At 35.3% G+C, this 20,781-nt stretch overlaps 1 protein-coding gene across 1 annotated transcript in view; it reads left to right on the top strand.

The window, feature by feature from the left end:
- The window catches only part of SAMSN1 (SAM domain, SH3 domain and nuclear localization signals 1), a 139,989-nt gene that overhangs the window by 45,188 nt on the left and 74,020 nt on the right, over positions 1 to 20,781 (top strand). The window contains 3 exon segments of the mRNA XM_055313826.1: positions 304 to 372; positions 12,615 to 12,738; positions 14,176 to 14,522. Of these exon segments, the coding sequence (XP_055169801.1) occupies positions 304 to 372; positions 12,615 to 12,738; positions 14,176 to 14,522 (540 nt within the window).

The following is a 20,781-nucleotide window of genomic DNA, read 5'->3' as shown; positions in this document are numbered from 1 at the left end:
TTTCTACCAATTTCAAGTTTTGGATCTTGTGTTGGGACTGGAGTAAGTAAGGGATGGGGAGTGAATCCACTACATATATAATGTATATATACTATATGTACATACATGCACACACATATTCATCTTTATATGTATGTATTTGATGAAATAGTAATCACTGTACTTTGATAACTTGATGATTTTTATAGTTGAGAAAATGGATCCTTTCTCTATTATTTTGGCACCCATGTGCAGTTTTATTTACTTTTTTTTTTTTAAAGAATGTTAAATCAATCTTCTCCTTTTCTTTTTCTAATACTATAGAGGGTAACCTTTAAGTGCTAGAGTCCACCTCACTATCAAAGACATGTAAAACCTACTGCCAATGAAGTGGTAGGAAACTTCTCCCCGAATACGACTATTTAACTAGTTTTTCTGTTTCCAAATAACTTTAATCCAATGAGAATTATTTTCTATAGTCTTTATTATATTTGCCACATGGAAGTGTTTTTAGAGAATATAGAAGACTCATCCTTATTGAGAAATTTTATGACTTAAGCAAAAAGCAGTACCTTTAAAGAAGAGTGAGTTTTTAATGTAAAAATGTTACCCCAAATTTAGCAATTTCTCCTGAGATAAGGAAAGTTGTATAGTGTTAAAAATTGTATCCATCCTCATGTGCCAACTCTGTCTTACGATATTAAAATCCTCAGATCACATTAACTACCTTCCTTTCCTTGTTGGGCCATTTCTAAACAGAAGTTCAGGGAAAGGACATATTTTAAAAGGTACAGAAAACTTCAAGAACACTCATGTACATCAGCTCATCTTGTAGTTTATAGACCTAAATCAACTGTAAGTTCTCTTTACAACTATTTTTTCAGACTTGCTTTTGGGAACACTACTAGCTAAATTATACAGATTTATGTGATTATTCTTTCCTAAAATGTAATATAACCTTTCAGATTCTTTGGCAAATAACTACCTCCAATAAATCATGTTTCTTTATGTAGGTATGAATTGATCATTTCACATATCTCCTCTCGCAGCACTCTCTTCACAAAGATAATTAACATGTTAACATCTAAATTTCTATAATAGTTTTCTTCTCAACAGTAGCTTTTTGCCTAAGGGATGATAGCTATCTAGGTAGGAAGAGGTGATGAAAAGGTACTATTTAAATATTACTTCTATTTCCTGAAACACTACTGTACTCTGCCTTGCTGGTCCCATGCTTTCTAAGTTTTTAATAACTAGTTAAATATCAAAGAGCTATAGGAATAAAAACAACAACTGAATCCTGATGAATACAAAAAGGACTTCCCGATGAAAATAAAGCTATGCATTTGGGAGGACTAAGAAGTAACTTAGAAACAGAATCAAGCAAACCATCAAGAGACCTAGAGCTATCACTCTGCTCTTAGGTTACTAAATTCACATTTCTGTGCCTTAGTTTCCTCTTTTTGAAGGTAAAGTATTGGACAAGATGTATACAAAGACTTATTTAAGCTCTAATAATCTACGATCAATAGTTGCTCATTCTCACTTTCTCCTTGATATTCTTCTGACATCCAAGAGTTGGACGTAAAGTAATTAAAGGAGATACTTATCTAGTTTAATGTTCTTAAACTTGTTAGAGGAACAATGAATTCCTGTGATCCAGCTCATTTTATAGAAGCACAGAGAAGTAAGGTGGCTCGCTGAAGTTCACATGGCTAGTCACAAAGCAGAACACTGCAAAGGAGCCATGTATCTATAGCCCAGAGCTGGTTCTATCAAACAGGTCATTTTTTGTTTATTTATTGTGAAGATTAAACTATAAGTCCTAGATACAAGGATTGTATTTTTTTCTCAGTAATTTTCTATACCCATAAGTCATTGTCTGTTAGGAATTTAGCAGATGCTTAATAAAAATATTAATTTGTATATGAGCACTTAAATTTCCTACCACACACATTTTTGGATTAGCCAGAGGATGTACCCAAAAAGAAAAATATTCATAGGAACAATTCTAGAAATTTCTTCCAAATTTCAGAGCAGAGGATATTGCGCAGCAAGTAAACTCAGATTTGTGTAATCCAGGCCGCTCCGAGCTGGTTTTGCAGCATCTCCATGCCAAAAGTTTGACCCTAAATTATGGGTAATGAGCAAAGAGCAGTCTTGGCTCCTCATACAAAAGTGGGGAAAGATTACTATGGAGTTGTAACTTCCTTGTGCCAGGGAAAATAGAGCTGATGTGGCACATTATTCCAAGACCAGAACTGTGAGCACCAAAATCTGCTTGAGAGGAGGCAGAAGGAGCCAGAAACCTGTATTAGAACTTGAATAGGTGATTTGTATTTATACAGTGAGATAAGACTGTTACATAAAAGGCTTTGTTAGACATGCTAAATTACACTGTTCAAATGCCTCTTAATCCTCTAGGCAAGTGCATTTCCCTTCCCCACATTACCTTATGCAATCTTTCTCTCCTGCGAATAACCATCACATTTTATTTGTACTTCTCACATGACACACATTAACCTTTTCCTCCAGATGTATTTTTTTTAGAGATTTTATCTATTTATTTTGAGAGAGAGAGAGAGCGGGAAGAGGGAGGGGCAGAGGGAGAAATAGGCTCCCCGCTGAGCCGAATCCCAGGATCCTGAAATCATGACCCCTGCCAAAGGCAGATGCTTAACCGCTTAACCGACTGAGCCACCCAGGTGCCCCTCCCTAGATGTATCTTTTTTTTTACTAACTGTTCAATTCACATATATTTATTAAGGATATTAGAGACCAAGCTTGAGATGTGCAAAAATAACTCTGGAATCCCAAAAAGCTCATTCTTTTAGTGGTCTTTTAGTGGAACGAACAAGCACAGGAACAGACTACTGTTTTGTTTTGTTTTTTAAATAATTTATACTAAGCAATGAGCATCACAAAGCACACACACACACAAAAAAAGAAAACACACAAAATATCTTACTCTCCTTTGTGTCTCTCACAGATTAGGTACTCAGTAAATGTGTGTTGATTGAATAAATATTTTGTCTTCTAGGAGAATATATTCTATTTCATTAATTAATTCATTCAAGTGCCTATTCATTCAGTGGCCTTTTGAAAAATTATGCCTAACCTTGTTTTAAGTATTGGCCCAGTGTTAATTTTAATTTCTATTACTGAAAAAAATAATACATTTTAAAATCACAATTATATAAGAATACTTAAGAATTTTAATTTCTATTACTGAAAAAAATAACACGTTTTAAAATCACAATTATATAAGAATACTTAGGATAAGAATACTTAAGAATACATGGCAATTTTTCCACCAATTATTTTTCAGTCAATATTTCACTTGTATAAATGAATTATTTTCAAATTGTCTATTTAGTTAGTTGTAGTTCCAAGAAAGTAGTAAAATAATTCTCTTAAATGAGACTTGTTTGTTTTCACATGATTGCAATGACTGATTCTAGTTCATAATTCTTTTGGTTTTATTACTGTCCATTGAGTTATTAAATGCTAATTGATCATCATGACCTTATAGATTATCTTTTTAGTGTGTTTTAAGAAGTCATAAGTAAAGAGTACTCCCTTTTATATAGAAGAGAATGGATACACAGCTTTGAGGTTTTAATAATCTCAGCACTTAAAGCTAATTATTTTTGTTTTTACCATGGAAATAACTTTCCTCATTTTTATCTAGTCCTTAGGTATCTTTCTTTTCAAGTGACTAGGAAGAGATTCATAGTAGAAAAACAGGATATTTATGTGTTGCTCAGCAGAAATTTAATTACAAAAACCTATATTCTAAACATATTTTTAAATTATAGAATTTTTCCTAATTATGGGAGTAATATATCTTCATTGTAGAAAACTTGGAAAATGCAGAGTACTTAAAGAGGAGGAAAAAGCCACTTAGAGTGGTGTTTGTACTTTTCATACAAAGTTACATACTGATTTTTCACTTAATATAGTGTATTGAGAGCATTAAAAACAAAATGTATTTGTAAAGCCCTAAAATTGGTAGATCTTTAGTAACTAAGTGAAGGGTCAGAGGACTCAGAACCTCAAAAAATTGTCAATGCAAAAATCATGAAACTGAGATTTAATATCAGGGAGTTCATTACAGCCTTTCTTTAAAATAAAACAAGATATTAATTTTAAAATATTTCTATTTCCCCTGTTGAGGAAATTATGTGAAATAGACATCAGTGATCAGGCTTTTTCATTTGAATACTTGTTAAAGAGGTCACAAGAGAGGAACAGTTTTCTAAGTCAGAAGGACAAGAAAAGAGCAAAGTCTATCATGTTACTTTCCAACTAGCTTTTCATTAGAAGGATAAAGGGAACACAATTCAGACAGTTAGGTGACCTGGATTTAGTTAGTATCTATAAGCCTAAATTATCCTGTGTGAACAGAAGAGATACTACTGAAAAAAAATTAAGTTCCCTTGTAGTGAAACAAATATAAGAAAGAAGATATGTGTGTGTGTGTGTTTATGAGGTGTTTAATATACATATATATTCATGTATTTACCTCTGGACATAAATATACAACATATAAATAAGAAAAATAAAAGAATATATTTATATGTAAAAGAGAATTGGAATATAATTCTTAGAGTGTCTACCTGATACTTATCCTTTATTTGAGAACCATATTTAACTTACTAAACAAAACTGTGGATTTAGTTGGTCTTAACTTAGCTGTCAATCTTAGATGACTAGTAATTATGCTGGCTTCTAAAAATCTTGTGAGAAAGGACATTGGATTAAAAGTCGGAATACTTGATTCTCATCCTAGCTCTATTATTAATGAATTATCTTTCTCTGGATAAGCCACTTAGCTTCTCTGGTTTTTCTCATTTTTTAAATAGGCTGGTAGACTAGATGTCCAATAAGTTCCATCCCAGCTCATAATATATGGTTGTAAGATTAATCCAGTTCAATAATTCATTGATGCTATTTTCTAAAAATTATTCTGTCATCCTAATAGTCAAGCAAAGTGTCAGAAAGTGAGGTGTATTTAATCTAACACTTCTAATAAAATTTTTACATTATTTAAAGAATGTGAGTAAAATGACCTAAAGGATATGCACATTTATATATGAAAGATAGAGTATATACATAGTAAAATACACATATGAAAAATATTTTAACTTATATTCACATATAATTGCCATTTTGTTAGAGGAAAATTATAAGTAAACTAAATGCAATACTTTTATCTCCTCTCATTCTCAATCTCTAATTCTGTTTTTTGCATCATTACTTTTTTTTCTTTTTTTTTAAATTTAAATTCAATTTGCCAACATAGAGTATAACACCCCGTGCTCATCCTATCAAGTTCCCCTCAGTGCCGGTAACCTGGTTACCCCATCCCCCCACCCACCTCCCCTTTCACAACCCTTTGTTTGTTTCCCAGAATTAGGAGTATCTCATAGTTTGTCACCCTCTCTAATTTTCCCTACTCAGTTTCCCTCCTTTCCCTTATAGTCCCTTTAACTATTTCTTATATTCTACATATGAGTGAAACCATATAATGCTTGTCCTTCTCCGATTGACTTACTTCACTCAGCATAATACCCTCCAGTTCCATCCACGTTGAAGCAAAGCAGTGCAATCGCTGGGTTGTAGGATAGCTCTATTTTTAACTTCTTGAGGAACCTCCACACTGTTTTCCAGGATTGCTGCACCAGTTCACATTCCCAAAAACAGTGCAAGAGGGTTCCCCTTCCTCCACATCCTCTCCAACATTTGTTGTTTCCTGTCTTGTTAATTTTATTCTCACAGGTGTGAGGTCATATTTTATTGTGGTTTTGATTTGTATTTCCCTGATGGCAAGTGATGTGGAACAGTTACCTGTTGTGGAACATCATTACCTTTTAAAGAAATAGATTTTACCAAATCAAATCCTCATCCATTTATTCTTTCATTCACTTCATATTATTACTTCAACTAATTCATACAGAGTACCAACTATCAATGTTAGAGTACTAAGAATACTGCATGGCACCTATATGGAAGGTTATTGGGTTTTTGCCTTCCAATGATGACAAAAAAAAAACATAAATCTGAAATTGTGGGGAAAGCCATGAAGGTAAAAGGATAGGGACCTAATTTGGACTTGGGAGTCAGGAAAGATCTTTCTGAAAAAATGAAATTTAGGGTGAAACTCCAGGGGTGAGTAGGAGTTAACCAGGTCAGAAAAATGAGAATAAGCTCCCCAGGCAGAGAGAGCAGCATACATAAGAATACTGAGAAAAAAAGAGCTCTGGAATTTAGGAATCTAAACGTCTTTACCTTGTGAGTATGAAGGGAGCCTGGACACGTGGACATAGGTCTTATAGACCCAGTCAAATATTTTGGATTTGATTTCAAGAATACTGAGGGGACACCTGAGTAGCTCAGAGGTTAAGGGCCTTCCTTCAGCTCAGGGCATGATCTCAGATCTGGGGATCAAGTCCTGCATCGGGCTCCCTTGCAGGGAGCCTGCTTCTTCCTCTGCTTGTGTTTCTGCCTCTGTCTGTCTCTCTCTCTGTCTCTCATGAATAAATAAATAAAATCTTAAAAAAAAAAAAAACACTGGGAAGTTTTGCAGTAATTTAAATAAGATAGTAATATCATCAGATTTACATCTTTCGCAGAGAACTCTAACATTATATTGTGAATCAACTGAGGAAAGGCAAAAGTTAAAAGGAAACCAGTTACAGACTTGGCAGTAGTTTCAATGAGAGATTAAACTAGGGTGAAAAAGATTCAAGACTCACTTAAATGACCTATTCAAGAATAGACCAAACTCAGTAATGGAATAGACCCAAATTTAGTAACAGAAAAAATGTAAGTAAACAAAGGAAAGGTAAGTGGCAAAAGTGATAATCTGATTTGTGGAATGTGCATGAGGGTGGATGAAGATGGTATTCACTGAGTAGACAGACGACCAGATGAGAATCATGTCTGGGGGTGTAGAGGTCAGTCTTAATAGTGCTTATAGTCATTTTAGAGAGACAGTTGTATATGTGAGTCTGAAGCTCTGAAGAAACCCCTGGAGAAATAAATTGGGAACCATCAGCATATAAGTAGCATTAAGAGGGGTGTGTGTTTGTGTGTGTGTGTGTGTGTGTGTGTGTGTGTGTGTGTAGGTGAGAAAAAAATGATGGTAATATTAGATGAGGGCCCAGAGCTAGTTGTAAAGGAATTTAAGCATTTAATTTTGAGAGAAAAGGATTTGTTAGCACATGAGTTAGTGAAAGACCAACCAGAAAGGGTTAAAGGAAAACTAGAAGCCAAGAAAAGAAAGTGTTTCCTATTGCACCCAAAAGCATAAGATACCTAGGAATAAACCTAACCAAAGAGGTAAAGGATCTATACCCTAAAAACTACAGAACACTTCTGAAAGAAATTGAGGAAGACACACAGAGATGGAAAAATATTCCATGCTCATGGATTGGCAGAATTAATATTGTGAAAATGTCAATGTTACCCAGGGCAATTTACACGTTTAATGCAATCCCTATCAAAATACCATGGACTTTCTTCAAAGAGTTAGAACAAATTATTTTAAGATTTGTGTGGAATCAGAAAAGACCCTGAATAGCCAGGGGAGTTTTAAAAAAGAAAACCATATCTGGGGGCATCACAATGCCAGATTTCAGGTTGTACTACAAAGCTGTGGTCATCAAGACAGTGTGGTACTGGCACAAAAACACACACATAGATCAATGGAACAGAATAAAGAACCCAGAAGTGGACCCTCAACTTTATGGTCAACTAATATTCGATAAAGGAGGAAAGACGATCCACTAGAAGAAAGACAGTCTCTTCAATAGATGGTGCTGGGAAAATTGGACATCCACATGCAGAAGAATGAAACTAGACCACTCTCTTGCACCAGACACAAAGATAAACTCAAAATGGATGAAAGATCTAAATGTGAGACAAGATTCCATCAAAATCCTAGAGGAGAACACAGGCAACACCCTTTTTGAACTCAGCCACAGTAACTTCTTGCAAGATTCATCCACGAAGGCAAGAGAAACAAAAGCAAAAATGAACTATTGGGACTTCATCAAGATAAGAAGCTTTTGCACAGCAAAGGATACAGTCAACAAAACTAAAAGATAAGCTACAGAATGGGAGAAGATATTTGCAAATGACGTATCAGATAAAGGGCTAGTTTCCAAGATCTATAAAGAACTTATTAAACTCAACACCAAAGAAACAAACAATCCAATCATGAAATGGGCAAAAGACATGAACAGAAATCTCACAGAGGAAGACATAGACATGGCCAACATGCACATGAGAAAATGCTCCGCATCACTTGCCATCAGGGAAATACAAATCAAAACCACAATGAGATACCACCTCACCCCAGTGAGAATGGGGAAAATTAACAAGGCAGGAAACCACAAATGTTGGAGAGGATGCGGAGAAAAGGGAACCCTCTTACACTGTTGGTGGGAATGTGAACTGGTGCAGCCACTCTGGAAAACTGTGTGCAGGTTCCTCAAAGAGTTAAAACAGACCTGACCTACGACCCAGCAATTGCACTGTTGGGGATTTACCCCAAAGATTCAGATGCAATGAAACGCCGGGACACCTGCACCCCGATGTTTCTAGCAGCCATGTCCACAATAGCCAAACTGTGGAAGGAGCCTCGGTGCCCATCGAAAGATGAATGGATAAAGAAGATGTGGTTTATGTATACGATGGAATATTCCTCAGCCATTAGAAACGACAAATACCCACCATTTGCTTCAACGTGGATGGAACTGGAGGGTATTATGCTGAGTGAAGTAAGTCAATCGGAGAAGGACAAACATTGTATGTTCTCATTCATTTGGGGAATATAAATAATAGTGAAAGGGAATATAAGGGAAGGGAGAAGAAATGTGTGGAAAATATCAGAAAGGAACACAGAATATAAAGACTCCTAACTCTGAGAAACGAACTAGGGGTGATGGAAGGGGAGGAGGGCGGGGGGTGGGGGTGAATGGTTGACAGGCACTGAGGGGGGCACTTGACGGGATGAGCACTGGGTGTTATTCTCTATGTTGGTAAATTGAACACCAATAAAAAATAAATTTATTATTTAAAAAAAAAAAAGAAAGAAAGAAAGTGTTTCCTGCAGGTCATTATGGTCAATATTGCTGCATACAAGCAATAATGGAGCTTGAGAATGGTTCACTGGGAAACAAAAGCAATCTAATTGGGATGGTAGAGGCAAAAACTGATTGACAAGTACATGGAGGGGAGTTGAAAGGATGAGAAATTATAAGAATTTTTTAAAAAAGCATACACGGTTAACTTTTCTGAGAAGCATATCTGGGAGCAGAAAGAGTGGTAAGTAAAATATGGTGAATTAAAGATGGATAAGATCAGAGCATATTTGGTTGCTTTTGAGAAAATCCCTTGAAAAGAAAGATGATCAAAATTCAGTAAAGAGGGGAAGATGAATAAAAATGGAAACCAAATGTGTCACTATCCTGATTAAGACAAATACATGTTCCTCAGCCTGTTCCAGAAAAGCCTCTGGAGGACCCTTTGTCAGGTCTCTGGCTCATCCTAAGACACTCTCCCTCCCTTCCCTTCCTTTGGTATATGCTAAGAATTCTTCCAGGAGCTTCAGTTTTAGAATCTTTGTACAATGGGCAGCCCAGGTAGCTCAGCAGTTTAGCGCAGTCTTCAGCCCGGGGCGTCATCCCGGAGACCAGGGATGGAATCCCATGTCAGGCTCCCTGCAGGGAGTCTGCTTCTCTCTCTGCCTGTCTCTGCCTCTTTGTGTGTCTCTCATGAATAAATAAATAAAATCTTAAAAAAAAAAAAAAAAGAATCTTTGCACAAACCGCATCCCTGCAAGAATTCCCCCTGCTATACCTGAGCTGCCCTTCTTTGTCATGCAAATCTTAGTCCTGGAAAAGTCCTCCCTCACCATCCACTGAATTCAAAACTGTCTCCACATCTTCACATCTTGTTCCTTCTTATAATTCAGGCCTCAGTTTCAGTATCCTTAGTGAGACCGCCACACCCTCCCCATCACCCAACATAAATTTGTAACCCGCCCCATCCACGGTCATGTTTTTAACTGTTAGCATAGCATATGTCACATTTTCTTGTTTATATATGTGTCTATATGTTTATGGTAGGTCACTTCCTTCTAAAATGTAGAGTATATGAAAACAGGGGGTCTCATTTTACTTGCTCAATGCCATATACCCAGGATGTGTGATACTGCTTGGCATACAGTGGTGTGCTAAATAAAAGTTTGTGGATTGGTTGAATGGTAAATTCAATTTACAAGTCTTCTTAGAAGATATCTGGAAATTAAAAGGCTCATTATTATAAGTTTTAATCAAATCCAGCACAAACACACAGGTAACAGATTAGGGGACTATAGTGACTAACATTATAATTTTGAAAATATTCTAAAAGATTTCTTTTTAACAGATAATCTTAATGATTCTATATCTCTTATCATAATATTTACTCTAACTTTCATCCCTCAGGTATGTGCCACCTGATAGCAAGAGACAGTTTTTTTGAAAGTACTTTGCCATTATAGAGTATTCAGTCCAGTGTAAGAAAATTTACTACAGATAATCCTTTTGGTGGATAAGACATATATATGAACTCAAGAGTGTATTTACATTTAGCAAACATTATCTAGCCATGTACTATCCTAGACATATGGGATTCAAAAATGAATAAAATGATCTGTGTTAACTCAAAGATCCGTGAGTGATTAAAGATACAAAAGTTAATGAGATTGTGCTTTAAAAAGACTATGATACAGTCTGAATGAAATAATAAGAGGTCAGTTTGTTTTAACACCTCTGCTCTATGAGATCTCACTTGCATGGATTTAGACTCTATACAAATGCTTCCATTCCTCCAAGGGGCAAATCATTAATATGAAACTCATTTACCTCGGTATATAACACCTATCCCCATATCAAGTAAAAGTCATTTTCACAAGGGGAGGGAGAAAGCCATTTTTGATGCCAGTGTTTCAGAGGAGCAATTAAGCATTGGCTGTATTAGAAGGAGATTGCCATATGAAAAGAAGTACAACAAAGAAAATCATCATGCTCAATGGTCGTGCAATGTCACCTTATTATTTCTGGAAGGGCCTAAAGATTAGAAAATGACTCTTCTTGAGTTACAGGGCCTATAAAACTGAGTAACTTAGAAAATACTGAAAAGGAATACAGGAGAAAATAATACCAAAATAAATAGCAATAGAAATTGTGTTGAGCTGAGCATGACCTTTGGAAAGAGAGGGAATATTTTGCATATCTAAGAAAAATCTCATCACAGGCCTCCCTGAAAGATTAAAATGATTTCAATATTTTCCCACTTATTTAATGCAAACAGGTATGGCTTGCTCTGACAAAACATCACATTTCCTACTTAGGTGCTATTATGCAGAGACAGAACATCAAGTTTATACTGGTTGCTCAGTCATTCTTAAAGACCAAGAGTAAGTGCTGAAAATAATGATTGGAAATGTTTGTGTGCCAGAGATCCTTTTCTTGCAAACATTTCTTTGGGCTTAGTCTCTCTTAAAGGATTGGAAAGCACTATTATCAATATATCTCATTCAAATATTAATGAGGAAGCAGGCCATTCACCTTTTGGAAACTGCAGTATCTATTTAGATGTCATTTATCAGCTGTTCAGTGGAAAGAATGAGGCAAAAGCAGAGGCAAAAATATTTCTGAGTCCAGAGATTTCTGTATGAAAAAGAAGTGTTCCTCTATGTATTACTTCATATCTAGTTAACAGCACAGAATACCATCATTTGACCAATTAGCATTAAATTTAGCACATAAAGTATTAGTTTCCAAAATATTTTGAAATTGTTAAGAGTAAGCTATCGTAAATACAGTAAATAAAATCAACATAAATACAAACTAAACTAGTTTGTGACGTTAAACTAGTGGGAAGTGTTTCTGTATCTTTCAAAGAAATTTTGAGTCATTAAGCAGTATTAATTCTTCTATCTATATTTTTTGCTATAACAAAACCAGTGACACTTACAAACTGAAGCATAAAACAGAATGCCCTGGCTGTTTTGTTTTGTTTTTGCTCAGTGTCTATCTCCTAAAAAGTAGGAGGCTGTTTAAGGAAAAGTATATTATTTGAAAACATTTCATACTTAAAATGTAATTCTGTTTTATCAGAAATTTCCAAACAGAAAAATGAAGAAAATCTGAGTTTTGCTTTCTTGTGTGTGCATGCCCTCAATCTGTTCCAACACTCAAAAGGGGCAACTTTAAACCTCTCATTCCTTCTTTGTTATCCTGCAAAGACCTTGTTCCTTTCCACTATTTCACATTGAGCACAAGCAACTCATTTATAGATAGCTCCAGATTCAATCCATGTGGCTGGATTTTGAACTTAAAAAAAAAAAAAAAGGAAAAAGTAAAAAACGCCCTGCTTTAGTATGACTGGCCAGTTGTAATATATTTTACAAGTTTGAAACCAAAAAATGGTCTGCTTTCAAGTTATTGCTTAAAATTGTCTCAGGCTACAGGTTTTAAGGTCACGTTATTAATTTTCCCACATTTATGATCTCAACACATTTTATATTTGATCTTTTGTGAAGAATAATTTGTCTTTACCTTGAGCTGTGTTTGTGCTAGGCTGTAAAATCAGGTGACCCAGTCAAATCAGTGGGAACGTTAAAGAGACTACAGAAACTGGTTCAGACCAAGAAAGACAGGGTGTCCAATCTGAATGAGATGAAACCTACATTCATAAATCTCCATAAGTAAGAAGTCAAAATGCTGCTAAAAGTTCTTTGAGAAGGAACTGGGGTAGCATATATTAAATGAAGGCCATTTTGATAAGGCCTTAAAATGATCATTAAATGTTGAGGGTTTTTAAATTACCAGTTTATTTATTTGTGAAACAGATATCCTTACCCTATTACTGAATTTTGCTTTATATGCCCCATTTCTCCTTCCCTTCAAGACCAGACTCAGGGATACAGTGAGAGAAAGAGATAAGAAGGGTTAGCACTATCCACTATCCTCATTCTTTGGCCACAGAAAACAGTATTTATCAATTCTGATGTGTAAGTGCAGCAAAATGGCATATCATAACATGCAACTTGGATGTTCATTTATTTACGCACGATTACATACTATTAATCATAATCTTTTACTTACACCAGTTAAATGTTTTAACTAAAAGAGATTCAATGATATGGTACAATTTACTATGGGTAACATATATTTCTATTTTCTGGAACTGTTTTGTATACTACCAGAAATTTCATCAGACCCTTCACCATATGTAAATATAGGTCTTACTAATCAATTATATAGTATAAATATATACCTTCTTTTTGTTGTATTCTCATCTGTTTTTCCATTTCCAAAATATTTCACCATGAGAAACACTGTATACATAAATCTCTTTATAGATTTGTATTAAAAATACTAATATGTCAATAGGATTTCAGCCCATGTCCACTGAGATTTCATTATTTTTATGTAAAGGGAATATTTCATTTACTTCCTTATGATGTGCTCCATACATATTACCTCAAAAAATGTTTTTAAGAATTTAATAATATAAAAAACAGAATTTAATAATATAAGCACACCATATTATGTTGATACAATGTGTGGAATTTTTTTTAATTTGTAATTTTTCTCAAATATCTTTCAGTATATTATTTTCACGTGGCTTTCAAGCATTGTAGTTAAACTGAATTTAATCATTATATACAGTTTCAAAATGTTCTGGGTAAATGTCTTTATAAAACAAGTCACTGGACTCCTGGATGGCTTAGTCGGTTAAGTGTCTGCCTTCTGTTCAGGTCATGATCCTGGGGTCCTGGGATCAAGCCCCCCATCAGGCTCCCTGCTCAGCAGGGAGTCGGCTTCTCCCTCTACCCCCCCACCCCCACCGCTTGTCATTTCTCTCTCTCTCATGCTCGTGCTCTCTTTCTCAAATAAATAAATAAATAAAATCTTAAAAAAAAACCTTTAAAAAACAAAGCAAGTCATTTACTATACAAAGGATTACTCTTCAAAGAATTGCAATTATAAATTATTTTGTGAAATTAAATGACTTCCTGGCTTATTCTATGGTGTTCATTTATTTCTACTATATAAAAGGAAATATAATACTCATAATTTCTACATGTGCAAAATTATTAGACAGATCTACTTCTTATTTTTCTTTGTCATTCAGAAGATGAAGATGAAACACTGATTTCCTGTATGAAATTAGCCAAATCCCAAGGAAAGAAAATTAATAACGTTAGCACAAGGGGAGAAATGAAGACTGGACTGAATTCTATTTCTGCATCACTGGCTAGATCCAGCACCTCACCTGGATGCAATTTGGCAGAAATGTTATCCCACAATGAAGGTGAAGTTCAGATGTGGACCAGCTGGCAGCCTTTTCCAGAAAACCCTCTCTGGACATGTGTTGATTTCCAAATTGCCCAAATTGGAACTTGGAACAACTGTTCCCACTGTACTCACCACCCACAACTTAAGTCTTCATGGACAGATATGGATCTCCCACATTCTTGGGTAAGTTTGTGAACTAAAGAAATGTGTCATCTCACCTGGATGTTTGTACCAGCAGGAAATAAACAGATAACAAAAGTGCTAATCAGTCAAATTCATCAGTGTCAGGAAAGTTACTAGAACTAGAGTTCTCATTCCAAAAAGCAATGAAGCTCTCATGACTTTTCCTATCATCTTACTAATGTGTATGTTCCTTGTGTTCAAATAAATTTGCTACACAGCATTGTTTAGAGATTCTTTTTTAGTTGAAGGAAGACTTTGTATGTTGATTGAATTGTCTAACTCATTGCGGTAATGAAGTATCACTGACAAATAATAGCTAATTTAAATGAGCATTTCCTGTGTGCCTGCCATTCCTCTAAGCACTTTTCCTATTTTATTTAAATCTCACAACAACCCTGTAAGATAGGGAATGTTATTCTAATACTAAGTCCCCCACTTTACAATCGAGAAAAATGAGGCACAAAATAGTTAACAACAGGTCTAACAAAAAAGCTAACAAAATGTCACAGAGCTAACAAAAAGTGGAGACAAGATCTAGAATCTAGACAGTCTAATGCTAAGGATACAGCTTTTAGCTGATATAGTATTTCCTGTACACTAAACTAGGCCCTAACGCTATATGATATGAAAGAAAAAGTATGGACTCTGGAATTACATAAATCTGGGTTTGGATCCAAGCTCTGCTCCTTGTTTGAGTTGGGCAAATTAATTAAAACCTTTTCATCTTAATTTTCTCAATTTTAAGATGGAAATAGTAATACTAAATTTATGAGACAATCGAGAAACCAAAATTAAATAATACAAACATCCTAAGACCTAAGAGCAACTTTTTTTCCACCTTGATTGTATGTTTCTTAAGGCATGTATTTTATACCTTTATTCATGACAGTTCATGGTCATTTGTGCTTATAGTCAATTCATGGAACAACTTTGTATTTCCAGGAACCTGACTCTATGCCATTTTGTTCTAAGAGTCGGTCTCTCATCAGACAGAGGCCATATTTTGGGGTGCATTTAGGGCCCTCTGAAGAGGTTTGGGGCCCTTTACACCTTTCAAAACTTTTGTATTAAGTTAGGTCTTTGCAGACTAGAGCTAAAGTAATCTGTGTTCAAAGTACCGCATTAAATATTACAAGTGTTTAGGAGCACACTTGGAATGGATAAAGTGTCCAACATCAGTTACTTTTAGGAGCATCTCTCCTACTTCCTTGTCTTCATCTTCTCTTTTGGGGCCACTGGGCTTTGCAGCCTTCTGCCAGGAGTATTTTCTTAGAGACCTACTGGTAATATAATCAGGAATTTCTAAAGACTTCCCTTGACAGCTTCAGAATTGGGATCAAGAATGATGACTGCTTGGCAAGTAGCAAAGCCGGTGTAAGAATGTAAATTCACATATTTTGAGCTTCTTTCAGGAGTAAAATCTGGAGCCCTTAACAGCGGTTCTGTATTTTAGTAGCCTAGCCTCCATTTAACTTTTCGCCTTTGCCTACAACTTCCTTGTGCTTTTCCTGTGCTGGACTGACAATGGAATGATTTCCTTCTTCCTGATGACTTGTTTTGTGCTTTCCTGCCTCTCTGTCTTTGTGTTTATGTATTGGCCTCTTCCTACCATATTGTTCTCACCAGGACACTAGCCCATAAAGCTCAGACCACTTTGTCCTTTAGAAAGATTTCCTGGGTCATGCCAGATAGAATTAATCACTCCTTCCTTTGAACTACGAGAAAACATAAGGGCATTATTCTTTCATTATAGATTTATCAAACATATTGGCATCCCTGTATACCACCTCTTTGCAATATTAGGCTCTTGGGATACAAAGCCAAACAATACATACACTGTCCCTGTCTTCACGGAGCTTACCGTATTCCACCTATAGTGGAATTAGTTGAGCATTTGTTTATTTGCTATCAGTAATTTATCTTTGTATCCTCCATTGTCCCTAGGATATCATGGGTCTTCAATTAATATTTGAGTGGCATTTGCTAACTAATGAGTGGAGTTTTAGAAACCAGTGCACTTTGTTTCCATACATCTACATAAGATATTTGTTCTCGTTCTTCTGTTCTTATATTAATCTGGTTATACATAAAAGTTATTGTGTATGTGTGTCTGTGAATGTGTGTCTAGATTTAAGTATATATACATAGTAACAGTTTTCTTTCTTTTTTTTTGGTGGTGGTGGTTTTGTCTATTTTAGTACATAACTAAATGATTAAGTAAATGAATTTTATCTGCAGAAGGTCAAACGTATCTACAGAATATTCAGAATTTCAGATGATAATGATCAGTATTTGTGACAGGAAAACCTCACTGGATTTGGAGAGAGGGTTCAAGAACATGCTAGAGTTAAATTGGCTTGGTAAACTTAATGAGACCACTTACACTCAGGGATTTGAGACACAGAATGAAAGAAGTTGGATGAGTGCAAATCATTATTTTTATATTCTACACATATATTCTATAATAATACCAAGTGAAAAATACCCCGTTTCATTTTAGCATAGCTGGTATTTTTTTTCTGTAGTAATTGCAGGGTTATTATTTAGGTTATACTTTCACTTTCCTTCTATAGAAGGTACAGAAGGCAAATTGTGTTGAGGGAAAAGTTGTGCTTCTGAAATGAGTGTTACTTACCATCAATGACAGGTAGTCAGAGGTGACATTTTTGCAATTTTAAAGGGTAAAAGTGTGACCAGATTTTTTTTTCATGTACCAACATATGTAGATATGCTGGCGCTGAGCCAAAACCCTACATTTCAGAGAAAATGAAACCAATCCACAAAGACACTAGTTTCTCCTTGACTTCAGATATTTCAGCAACAGTAGATTCCGAGAGTCTTTGATCCTGTTAGCAAAGCAGAGTTTTCAGGTGACCTGAAACTGACTTGTCTTCCAGAAAGTTCTTATCCACCCTAGTTTTACTCCCTGGTAATCCCACTAAAGGCTCATACCTCAAAGCTGGTTCTGATAGAACTGGGTTTAACACCAGTTTTGACATCACCAAAACAGTGAACTTAGGCAAACCCCTCACCCTCCTTTAACCTACTAGTTCCGATTCGGACATTGCTTTCAGACCTGCTTGTCTCCTCTCTTGTGAGTGACTCTGTGTACTGAAAACACCCATTTGTAAGAAAAGGTTATTGACATCTACCATGCAGGGCTGTTGGGAAGGTGAAAGGAAATGGTGACAGGACTCAGGTGATAGTAGGTAAAACTCATACCCAAACCAAAGAATCCAGAGGCTTGTGCTAGGCTTGGGAAGAAGCAACATTTTATTCAGTCAAGATACCATAAACAAACTGAAACCAGACAGGGAAATGTATTATTTGTCAAGGGCTTTTCACAGAAGTCAACAGGAGGAGGACAAGACACACACAAATATTAGTCATTTGCAAGGTCTATGGGATTTGGACTGTGGGGAAAGATAAGTGATTATGGAATTGATATAAACTGAGAAAGATAAAATACCAGATTTATGAATGTGTATACTCCACAAGAGAAGTGTGAAAGAAAACTCCTTAAGGATGCAGGGTTTTTTTTTTTTTCCTAATCTGAGGTGAGTGGCATAGAGAGGGGATTTCAGATGCATTTTTAAAAAAGGTAATAGTGAAGATAACCAAAAATAATATTTGAAGCCAAGTGTTTACAATCAGTTTACAAGAAGAGTGATTAAAGGGTACTTACAAAGAAGCTCTGCATGCTAAGAGTTTGAAACATCTTAACAAAAGAGGAAAGTGAGTCAGAAGAGACTTGGTTGAGAAGAAGGGCAAGAAAGAATAAAATGTATATGTTGTAAACAAGATGAGAACTTCCTTTAATATGATGTTATGGTAATAGCAAACATACTTTTCAAAACCTAGGACAATTTTTCAGATTTATAAGAAGGATAAACAACTTATTTTTGTGACATTAACAAATCAAAGTAATCTTGACATGAAAAGGGGGAGTAAATATCCATTTCTCCCTTCATATGTCCAAAATATTTTATAAAAATAGTGTGATACATTTAAAAAGTGATAATAGCAAAAGCTCTTTCAGGAATAAGGAAACTAAAAGACCTGAAATAACAGAACTCAAGTACAGGATAATTCTAATATAGTGTGGATGGAAAGGTAATAATGAAAATGAGATAAAAATCAAAGAAAAAAAGGTGAAGTTTAAATACAGAATCTCAAGGTGAGAAAATAAATAGAGCTCTACTTAAAGCATCTTAAAGTACATAAGAAGAGGATGAGAAGAGTGGAGAGCTAAGGTCTTGTTGGAGTAGTATGTGAACCTGTCACAACTGCACCAGAAGAGAAAGTGTGGACAGTGGAAAATTTTGTTTCAGTGAGAGGAACAGGATGTGTGCTAAACCTCACCAAAAAAATAAAGGAACAAAATATTTTACAATTAACCTTTCAATTCAAATGGGGAGTAGTGGTTATGCTAATTATTGACATGGGAAAATGCTCTGGGGACCCATAGACCCACTGCTAAGTAGTATGAGAGTTTTTATACTGACCAAGAAAACTACTGATCTGTGGGGGAAGAGTGACCAAAGCAGGATAAGCTATTTGTGGGCCTCTTTTACTTTCTCTATTCTCCACCTTGGCAATCTCTCCCAGTCTCTCTGACCCTGGTCTACTTCCTTCAATCAATATGACATGTCATTACCAGATTAATCTACCAGATTAATTTACTTGACTAATCTACCTGATTAATGATTCCAAAGCTCAACTCTAATGTTACTGCTCCCCTCACAAACCTTTAAATATCTCCCCAACACCAACGGGGTCAAACGCAAACTCATTCACCTAATCTGCCCTCTTAACTAGATGGTGACAAGTCTCTTTCATACACACAGTCTTCTGTTGGCAAGGTGATACCAAACAGTGATTTTTCTTCATCTTCATAGCTCTGTTTAAACTGTTTCATCATCTAGTCTTTCCTTTATTCTCTACCTATTTGTATGGAAGCTTAAAAATGTAGATGGATAAGTAAGAATCCATGATGTACACTTTGAAGAAAAAAAGGAATAAAGATTGAGAGGACAAGTAAAAAGAGAGTAAGAAAATACATAGTTTAGGGGAAAAAAGGACACATAAATTTCATAGAGTCCATTATTTTTTTTGTACGTAAGTGATGTTAGACTCCTACCAAAAAGCCTCTCTGGTCCCACTGAATAAGACATACTAAGAAGACTGCTTACATATCAACCCAGAGGGAGGCAGGCTATGAACCATCCATACATAATTTCTCATAGTTTCATGTCCTTGTGTTCAACCATGACAGCAAAAACCATTTATTAGAACAGCTTTAACTTTTATCTGCTGACATTGGAATTATGGTAGTATGGAAAGAGAACACAATTCAAGGAATAGATTTGGACAACTTGTGAAAAAGAAGGCAGAGTAAATGATAATCTGGACTGAGAAAATCAAAAAGAAAACTAGAAAAATGTGATACAAAAATACCAAAAGATATCTATACTTACTATATTCTGTACTGAAATTGATGAACTTGAGAATTGAGATTCTAAAAATAATTCTAAAAACCTAAATGAACAAGAATAAATAATGAATTATGAATATTTTACATGACAAAAATTTAACTATAGTATAATGTTTGATGGAAAATTAACATTTACCCAAGAAAAGAGTTTGACAAATAAGAGATGCTGCAACAGCTGATTGACTTCTTCATTCCTTCATTCATCCACTCATTCACTTGTTAGCAAATTCATGTTAAGTGCCTCCTGAGCCACTTAGTCTGGATGTATGAGCTTAGAACTGTGTATATGGGGGGATGGCCAATCTCTGTTTCATATATATAATGAGAGTTTATGGGTTAAGAGGACAAGTTGAAAATAAAGGGAACAAGTAATCACAGTCCTTGGTATAAAAATTCACTAGGATGGCAAACACATTACAGTACTTGTATATAAAATACTTCTGGAAGAGATCTTGCAAGACATACAAACAAATTTTATGTTTTAAAAAAGAGCTTAGGGGTACCTGGGTAGCTCAGTGGTTGAACATCAGCTTTTGGCTCAGGGTGTGAACCTGGGGTCCTGGGATTGAGTCCTGTAACAGGCTCCCTGAAGGAGCCTGCTTCTCCTCTGCCTGTGTCTCTCATGAATAAATAAATGGAATCTTAAAAAAAATTTAATTTAAAAAAATTTTAAAAAGAGCTCATAGAAGAAACAAATCACAGAATATTGTAAAAGTACAAGGTATTAGATTTATGGAAATTTTTTAGGGTTGAGTTTGAGGAAAG

This window comes from Nyctereutes procyonoides, unplaced genomic scaffold, assembly GCF_905146905.1.
Source record: "Nyctereutes procyonoides isolate TBG_1078 unplaced genomic scaffold, NYPRO_anot_genome, whole genome shotgun sequence".
Taxonomy (NCBI): Eukaryota; Metazoa; Chordata; class Mammalia; order Carnivora; family Canidae; genus Nyctereutes; species Nyctereutes procyonoides.
This window is presented reverse-complemented; position numbering and strand designations above follow the sequence as displayed.